The 10034-nt window shown below is 47.5% G+C and overlaps 1 protein-coding gene across 1 annotated transcript; it reads right to left on the bottom strand.

Annotated features, from left to right (window-relative positions):
* Positions 1–466: 466 nt before the first annotated feature.
* Positions 467–8434, bottom strand: N (neurogenic locus Notch protein; the record flags this gene model as incomplete). Its single annotated transcript, XM_017631735.1, has 5 exons — positions 467–1061; positions 1235–1756; positions 1830–2133; positions 2203–8140; positions 8272–8434. Coding segments are annotated over 5 exons (7271 nt in total), but the record flags the coding sequence as incomplete, so codon positions are not given.
* Positions 8435–10034: the final 1600 nt, after the last annotated feature.

Genomic DNA, 10034 nt, shown 5'->3' with positions numbered 1-10034 from the left:
GAAGTTTTTCTTATACCAATCTTTTAAAAAAGTAAAACAATAGCATCAAAAATCTCATTATTACGTTTCTGTTCAAATTTTGCTTTAATTTTTTAAAAATATTTTTATGCAAATTTTTTAAGCTTAAACCGTTTCGTCATTTGAGGGGTTTTTTTTTCAAAAAAAAAGATTTAAGAAACTATTTTTATTCATAAAAAAATCCATTTTGGAGGTATTTTGAAATTGGTCCCGCTCACTTAAATCTTAATATTTTTTCGAAATATTTTGGTGGATGTCTTAAAATATAATACATTTTATAATTCCAATGGAAAAATAGTACCGATTTTTTTTTTGTATGGGGAGTGATGCAGTGTAATTAATGTACATATATGGAAAGCGTTCACGAAGCACCCATCCTTCGACGCCGCATTTGCTTTCAGTTCGTTCGTTCTCTGCTCGATTTGATATTTTCATTATTAATTTTTTCTTCATATTTTACACGCGCGCTTTCGTCACTCGTACGAGCTTATAATCGATCCTTATCGGTTTGTATTTTTTTTTTTTTTGATCTTTTGTACAAACTACTTGCTAGTAAAAATATTCATTTGTATATTTATATATATAGTTTTGTAGATACTATAACTGTTTACATAACACAACATTTACGCTGACGCGTTCGGAACGTCCCTGCACAGCAGCTTCACCACAACAATCTACCACTGCCACCTGTGCTTATTGTCAAATATAAATCGCCTCTGAACCCTTGTTGGCCTGATGTCCACCGGACATGTAAAGATTATTGGCCGCCGGCGATTGTACACCCTCGGACCAGTCCGATGTGGAACGTGGCGACGAACTCGACCAGTGACCCGGCGATTCGGGTGATGGTGTGGGATAGCTGTCGAGCGTTTGCACCAGATGTTGGGGGGTATGGCCGCCAGAGTGCTGACTGGTCGGTGTCAGATACTGATAGAAGGCCTGATTGTGTTGGGAGGATGGCGAGAGCATATTGGTGGCGGGCGAGGAACCTGACATTGTACTCTGTATCGAGGGTGGATTCATTTGGCCGGAATGAAAGGAATCTGCAGACAATGTATGAGAGAGAAAAAAGGGGAAATGAAATTTAATTATAAAAAAATTAGAAGAGAGTAAATACCATCCTTTAAACTCAAATTAATTATTTTCCTAATTTAACACTACTCTCCAACGATTTTATAATATCTCAACTCTCGCATCGCTACGCTTATTGACTTACCTGGCGATCCACAAAATCCATTCAAATCCAAGCCGGCCGATGCGAAATCGAGGCTCGCCAGCTGTTGTTGGTGTTGTTGCATTGTTTGCATTATTGCACTGCTTTTCGAATTCTGTTGCTGCTGCTGCTGCTGTTGTTGTTGTTGCTGCAGCTGTTGCTGTTGTTGTTGCTGCTGCTGCTGCTGTTGTTGTTGTTGCTGTTGCTGCTGCTGGGTTTGCTGTGGCGCCATCATCATGCCATCACTACCCGTCGGCGATACAATGCCCACACTCACCGGTGAACTCTGTTGCGACAAACTCTGACTGCTGGGCGATTGAAAACTCATGCTCTGCGGCGAATTCATCGACGCGTTACTCTGTGGGCCATTTGTAGAGTTGCTGTTGTTGTTGTTGTTGGCAGCGCCACCCAGCAGCGAATTCACATTGCTACCAAATTGTTTCTGATGGGTCGCATGGCGCAGCGCCTGCATGTGTGTGGGTGAGGTGGGTAGGCTGGGATGTGATTTGACGGGCGATGGTGAACCTGTGGTAAACAAATGAGCATATTAAATAAAAAGTATTTTTTCGCGTATATCGCAACGTTTTGTTCCACTCACCCAAATAAGCGTGCGGCGAAAGCGCCATGCTGCTCTGCACGGAATGCGGTGGCGATTGATTGGAATAGGGCGGACTTAGCCCTTGCTCATGACCGGCCATGTTGCCGGGCAGATTGTGACCGAGATTGCCACCTCCGCCTCCACCGCCGCAAAGCGAATTCATGCTTTGCTGATTGTTGCCTTTCTGGCCGATCATTTCCTGATGAAAGGGCGAACCACGCGAGTAAACGTAATTCTCCATTTTGATTAAATCCATATTATTTTGCTGCTGTTGCTGCACTAGGCTCTGCATTGTTTGCGCATTCTGTGTGTGGAGAAATAGATAAATTGCATTTTCTGCAGTGATTCTAATGGCTTTCGATTTAGGTCTTACCTTTATGCAGTCTTCATAGCTGGGTGGTTGTTTCGCGCCGTTGCTGTTGCCTAACAGATCGTTGTGGTGGTGTGTTGGTGCCGCCATCGCGTTGGAATAGAGTGACGACGTGTCGTACGGGCTCGGCTGACTTGTTAGCCCCGTCAGTGGTGGCGAGTCCACCGCACTGAGACCGGCATCCAACAGCTGCTGCTGGTCCACTCCCTCCAGTCCCTGGCCGTGCGTTGTCAGCCCACCACCCAAGCCATTCAGCAGCTGTGCTGCCGTAAGGCCGTTTTGTCCGCCCTTTTTTGACACCGAGCCCCCTGCCCCCTTTTTTGAACCCGGTTTGCGTCGCAGACTGCCACCGTCGAGCAAATTGTCCGGGCTGCCCTCCAATAGCTTTGCCTTTTTCGCCGCTTTTGATTTCGCAGATTGTGCTGTCTGTTTTGATGATGAAATAACAGTGGGCTGAGAGATGATCTGTGCTTGGCTGCCAGGTGGTGGCGAGCCTATCATGGTCTGTGGCGTCAGCGCCATCATTTGCGGTGAGCGCGGCACATGTTCATCGAGCAGGCGCACGATGTCATGGTGCAAGCGCTCGGAGGCCACATCGCGTGGCAAACGGTCCATGTGATCGGTGATTTCGCGATTGGCAAAGTTGTCGAGCAGCGCTTTGCACGCTTCATAGGAGCCCTCGCGCGCTGCTAGAAATAGTGGTGTCTCATCCTTGTCGTCCTGGGCGTCACGATTGGCATGATGCATGAGTAGTATATTCACGGCTTCGGTATTATTAACAGCGGCTGCCCAATGGAGCGCGGTCTTACCCGAGTTGTCGGCAGCATTGATATCAGCATCAGCAGTTATTAGATCTTCAACCATTCCTTCAATGGCTAGGCGTGCGGCGAGTATTAGCGGTGTGGTGCCATCATGCATACGCGCATTCAAATTGGTAGCGCGGTTTCGCAGCAGTATCTGGAAAACGCCCATTGCATCGGCGGCCACAGCGGCATGCAGTGGTGTACGACCGGTGTTATCTTGACAGTTGGCGTCGGCACCAGCGTCCAGTAAACGTTTGGCAGCATCAGCGCGCGCATAACGCGCTGCCAGGTGCAGTGAAGTTTCGCCAGTTTTGTCCATGGTGGCGTTAAGTTCAGCACCCTGCGCCAACAAATCCGAAATCACCTGTGCCGTTTGATCCTCAGTGTTTTCAATGTCTTCGCCAGTATCCATGCCTCCACCGCGAACAGCCGCTACCATGAGTGGTGTCATGCCGCACGGTCCGCGCACATCCACATCGTGTTTCCCATCCTGGTGCGCGGGCGGCGTCATAATTGACGAACGCACATCGGCTACTTCGAGGTGCGCCTGCGACCAAACGCGTGGATCAGCTTCTTCATAGTCGGTTACCATCGTGTGATCACTGGCGTACCCGCCGAGATCGTTGCGCATGCGCTTCTGTGGCGGCAATTCGGACTCATCGTCCGACCATTGCGGTGCGTGGCCCATGTGACCGGAGTTCATGTTGACATCGTTGCTCATGCAAGCAATTGAAGGATTCTTGTTTAAATTGCGCATCTCCTGGCCAGTGTCACGTCGCCGTCGCTGATGATTAACCGGTGTAGCGGTTGTGGTACGGAAATTTTCTGGGAACCACGTGATGCCATGCGCGCGCTTACGTTGCGTAGTCACAAGTACACCGAGGAATGCGAATACCACAATGCTGATGCCGATGAGTACGTATTTTACGTTGCTGGGACGTTCTTCTACATCTTCGCCGGGGTTTTGTACGCCACGCACGCTGTAGATGTTGAACTTTGGCGAGAGCGTGTATTTGGATGCAGAAGCCGCCAGGAACTCGGCAGCTTCGGCGGCGCGATTGAAACAGTCGATGCACTTCCGATTATCGATTTCCAGGTATATTTGTATGCCCGTTTGATCATTGCGCTCACTGGTTAGTATTCTGTGCTTGCGTCCGAAGTCCGAGTTTTGCAGTTCAGTCAATTGCGAAGTGCCTTTCCAGGTGAAGATCATGTCATTGCCCATGGAGTCCTTCTTGATGCGCACCGTAGTGCGGAGTACATGACCCATTTCACGTAAGAATTCCACCTGCTTTTCGCGGAAAGTTTTGGTGTCCATCAGCATCACCACAGATATAGCGCCATCAGCCAAATTCGGTTGCTCGAGTGTATTTTCACAGTCTAAGCCATCCCAGTTGCACTCAGCATTATTGCAGCCATAATCACAATGACCATCCGCATAATGTTTCTGACAGTAGGCTTCATAAGTCGGATTACATGGTTGTAGTTTCTTGGCGCAATCACGACCATCGAACAAACAAGCAGCATTGTTGCACTCCTCATTGCACTGGCCATCCATGAACACGCGCCAGCACTCTATATTCGCAGTGCAATTCACCCAAGGGTTGATGCCCAATGAGCAGTCGTTGCCGTCAAAGTTGCACGCATACGTGTTGCAGTCCTGGTCACACCTGTGATTGCCCTTCTTCTGTTCGCAGCCGCGCTTGATACACATTTCGCGTTGGTATTCCAGATCCTTCGTGTATTTATTGAGCGGCCCACGGCTGTTGTCCGATGCCCAGCCGGGGTAGTTGGCATCGTAAATCTCACATCGTTTGCCCGGCCTTTTACTGGGGCAGAAGCAGACATAGTCACCCAGTAGATTTTCGCATGCAGCGCCATGCAAGCATGGATTCGAAGCGCATTCGTCCATCGTATCGATTTCACATTGCATGCCTTCGGTGCCAGGCGGACACTCACAGCGGTAGCCGCGCATCATATCCACTACGCAGTTACCCGACTGGCAGGGATTCGAATCACAGTCGTTACCGGAGAACTCACAATTTTTGCCGTAGAAACCAACCGGACAAACGCAATGATGACCAGACTGTTTCGTAGAGCAAAGACCGCCATTTTGACATGGCGAATTAGCGCAGAAGTCTACCTTAATTTCGCAGTGTCGTCCCATGTAGCCGGGCTTGCAGTTGCAATGGTAATTGTTTACCAGTTGCACGCAGTCCAAAGTGCCGGCATTCGAGCAGGGATTAGACAGGCATTCATTGATGTCTCCCTCACAACGTGAACCCACAAAACCTGCTGGACAGGCGCACTCGAAGCCACCCACACGATCGATGCAAGTACCGTTGTTGTGACAAGCGCCTGGTACGCAATCCTCCTGGTTGATTTCGCAAATTATGCCCAATGTGCCAGGTGGACATGAGCAGCTGAAGGATTGCACCAAATCGTGGCATGTGCCGCCATTCTGGCACGGGTTCGGCGAGCAATCGTCTATGTTCAATTCGCAGTTCTGCCCCTGGAACCCCTTCGGGCACATACACTTATATTCGCCCACGCGATCCAAACAAGTGCCGCCATTCTGACAAGGCTGTGACTCACACTCATTGATATCCGTCTGACAATAGCTGCCGGTATAGCCCTGCTTGCATTGACACAAATGCATGTTGCCCATCTCCTTGCAGGTGCCGTTGTTGCAGAGTTGTTTGAGACCGACTTGTTTGCGCATCGCAGCCACTTCACAAGAAACCATCTCCACATCGCAGAGCTTGCCTGTCCAACCGGCAGCACACTTGCAATTATACTGGTTCTTAATCTGTGAACAAGTGGCTCCATTCTCGCAGGGCGACTGCGAACACCAGTCCACATACTCCGTGCACTGTTTTCCCGTGTAGCCGTGTGGACAGTGACACGTGTACTCATCGCCACTTTCGTGACACGTGGCGCCATTTTGGCAGGGCTGCGAGTCGCACTTATTGATCTTGTATTGACAATTGGAGCCGGTGTAAATGGGCAGACAAGAACAGTTGTAGCTGTTGATACCGTCTATGCAAGTACCGCCATTCATGCAGGAACTTTCGGTGCAGTCTTCGTCGTTGGTCTGACAGTTGATGCCCGAAAAGCCAAGCTGACACGTACATGTATACGAGTTGACATACTGCCGACAGGTCGCACCATTCTGACAAGGCATGCTGAGGCATTCGTTGATGTCCGTTTCGCAGTGTTTCCCATCGAATCCGTCAACGCAAAGGCACGTATAGTCGCCGATGCCGTCCAAACACGTGCCACCATTCTGACATGGGAACGAAGCGCAATCGTCGGTGTTGATAGCGCAATCACGTCCCTCGTAGCCTTTCGCGCATAGACATTTGTAGGTGCCGGGTACATTGAGACAGGTCGCACCATTACGGCAAGGCGATGACAGCGCACACTCGTCGATATCTTCGTCACAATAGCGGCCAGTGTAGCCGAGCTTGCAAGAGCAGGAAAAGTCCAGGAAGTTAGGCGAAGGCGTGCATTTCGCGTCATTGCGGCAACGATGGGTTGAACACGGATCCATTTTCGATTCACAGTCTCTGCCCGTAAACGGTACTTTACAAACACACTTATAACCATTTACCAAATCAATGCAGGAGCCGCCATTCACACAGGGATTCATAATGCAATCGTCAATGTTCGTTTCGCAGCGGTAGCCTGTGTAGCCGGGCATGCACTGGCATTGAAAGGAGTTCAGTTGGTCGATGCAAATGCCACCGTGTTGGCAAGGATTCGAACTGCACTCGTCGATATCGATCTCGCACCGTTTGCCACCATAGCCAGGTGGGCAGTGACAAATGAACTCGTTGATACCATCCTCACAACGACCGCCATTGATGCATGGATTCGAGGCGCACTCATCCACATCACTCAGGCAGCGTGCGTCGTAAAAACCACGCGGACATTCGCATTTATAACCATTCACCATGTCCATGCAGACGCCGTTGTTGGCGCATGGATTGGAGGCGCACTCATTGATGTTGATCTCGCAATGTAGTCCCGTAAAGCCAGGCACGCATTCGCAAGTGTACTTGTTGATGCCGTCAATGCACGTGGCGCCATTGTTGCACGGGTTGCTGTGACACTCATTCACATTAATTTCACAATTCTTGCCCGAAGTACCGGGTAGACATTTGCAGAGGTAAGAACCGACGCGATCAATGCAGTGGCCACCAAACTGACACGGATTCGACTCACATTCGTTGATTTGCGTCTGGCAGAGGTAGCCGGTGAAACCAGGATCGCAGACACATTTGAATGAGTTGTCACCATCGATGCATTTGCCGCGATGACAGGGATTCGAGTCACAATCGTTGATGTTGATCTCACAGGAGGTGCCCGTATAACCAGGCGGACATTCACACGTATAACCGGCTATAGAGTCGTGACATATGCCATTATTTCGACAAGGCTGCGACTGGCAATCGTCTATATTGATTTGACAACGCGTACCCGCAAACCCCAGCGCACACGAACATTTAAAACCGTTAATCATATCGTGACAGGTGCCGCCGTTCAAGCATGGGTTCGACTGACACTCATCAATATCGATTTCGCACTGTGTGCCAGTAAAGCCGGGCATACAAACGCAACGAAAGGTGCCTGGGTCATCCAAGCAGCTACCCTCATTCTGACACGGATGCGATTCGCACTCGTTGATATTCGTCTCACAGCGTGGACCCGTGAAGCCTTGTGAGCAATTACACATAAACGAGCCGGGTGTATTCACACAAATTCCATTGTGCTCGCAAGGTGAACCCTGATCACATTCGTCGATGTCCTCGGAACAATCCACGCCTTTGTAGCCAGTTGCACAGGAACAAGTGTAGGAGCCATTTATAGGACTAGTGTCGCAAATAGCGTCCGCATGACAAGGATTCGAGGTGCAAGCATCATCCAAATGACAGAGGAGACCAGTTTTGCCAGGTGTGCAACGACAATAGAACGAGCCGACGCCATCTATGCATGTGGCGCCATAGAAGCAGGCTGCAGCTACGCAATCATCGACATTGTCGCTGCAATCTCTACCTTCCCAACCGTTGACACATATGCAGGAATAGTTGCCGTGCGTATTGGTGCAAGTAGCGCCATTCTGACAAACGGATGGTCTGTGGAGAAAACGGGTGTTTTAGGGGGAAAAAGGCGTTATTTAGTATGTGCCAAAGCGCAAATATGTATGTTTACAAACCATCTCTAAGCACATAATTGAAAATATTTGTAAGTATTTGCTTTAACTCACCTCATCGCGCATTCATCCACATCTTCCTCACAGAGATCTCCGGTAAAATTTGGTGGACAGACGCAACGGTAGGTGTTGATGCTGTCGACGCAAGTGCCACCATTCTGACACAAATTTCCAGGACAGTCATCGATGTTATCTTCGCAATGTTTGCCTTGAAAGCCTGTAATGAGAGAGTGAAATACTTATGATTACATAGTTCGGAACGCAGAAGAAATTTTCGTTACAAAGGTTACATTTTTTTTGTTGGATTAAGCGAGAGAATAGAGTGAATGGGATCGCTGTGAAATGAAGACCATTGGTAGCGAGGAAACGGAATTCTTAAAAAGGCTTCCAGATTGTAAAGGGTTTGTCAAAAGCGTATAAGATAAAGGGATCGCCGAAGCCTTAATTTTTGGAAAACTAACACATGCTCTTGCTTTTACAAGCATTCCGGTGCATCTGTGTATGGGCTTCTGCAAAATTTCATGGCACGTCATAAATAAACCAGAAAATTCTGACTAAAATAGTAAAAATTCTTTCGTAACATAAATGAAAGACAGTTTTTTATTTAATTTAATTTTGTAAAAAATATTTACATGTACATATATATTTTTGCTTTATTTTTTGTATTTTTAATTAAATTTTTATTTATTTATAAATTTTTTGTTGTTTTAAAAAGTAAATACATATAAATATTTGTTTAATTTAATGTTTAAACAACTTATTGACATTTGTCTTATGAAAGACTTTGTCTTTTGGAAGACTGTTTTGAGTTGAAAGATAGTTGCTAGAATTGTCCTCTAAAGGTCAGCAAAAAAGATCAGGAATCTCTATCTCTCAGCTCTCTCACAATCGTAGGATGATGGTGGTTGTCATAGTTTTTATGTGAGCAAACCGGGAGATCGGAAAGAATCCAAACGTGTTAAAAATATATTTTTGCAACAGTCAATGACTAAATTTCGGTATACGTTTTCCCTGAAAAAGTTTCTTATATAATTCAAAAAACTATAGCAGAAGCTCAGCTAAAAACTAAACAAAACTGTGAGCGGCAAAAACCAGCAAAGAACCAAATAAATTTTTGCTGAGAAAAAATATTTTTTGTGTCAAAAATATTGTCAGTAAGCATCCTCCTATTTCTAGTGGGGTAGGGGATTTGTAAAATAACCCCAGTAAGACGCGCTTGTCTTAAAATGTCTCTCAGAATGAAACACCGAACACCCTGATAGGCTGACTAAACGGCATCCTGGAAGTTGGGCCAACCTGTGAGATGAAAAAACGCAAAGTCTATGCTCCGGATAGTAGCCACACGAGTATAAATCCGCCCATACTTGCGGCAGGGCCATGGATTCTGTGGGCCTAACCATCACACAAGTTTCCAGCGTTTACGTGAAGGGGAGTGCGCAATTTCAAACTTATTCAAATACGGAGCTAGAACATGCGTTTAAAATGGGCATGACTCGGGAGGCAGATAGCTGCTAAGGACCGGCGAAAGATGGCGAATATTTGGCTTCAATCTCTTAGAAGAGGAGGGAAATGAGGTGGAATCAGGCGACGGTATGCAGACAGCAGAAATCCTACTATGTAGCTGCTGGTAGTCCTCGTGCTGCTGCATTTCTCTAGGAACCACGGTCCACGAAGACTACATTCAAGATTCGCTGATGGCATGTGCAAAAGTAAAAGTCTGGTGGCTGACGATAATACTTGAAAGGGGTGTTACCGCTGCGCCCGGAGGAGCTGTAGGGGCGAAAGTTTGCGGGGAGAAGCTGGATTTTACTTTCGTA

The sequence above is a fragment of the Rhagoletis zephyria genome, unplaced genomic scaffold (genome assembly GCF_001687245.7).
Source record: "Rhagoletis zephyria isolate East Lansing unplaced genomic scaffold, Rhagoletis_zephyria_1.1 Rzeph_scaffold_09164, whole genome shotgun sequence".
In the NCBI taxonomy this organism is placed as follows: domain Eukaryota; kingdom Metazoa; phylum Arthropoda; class Insecta; order Diptera; family Tephritidae; genus Rhagoletis; species Rhagoletis zephyria.
This window is presented reverse-complemented; position numbering and strand designations above follow the sequence as displayed.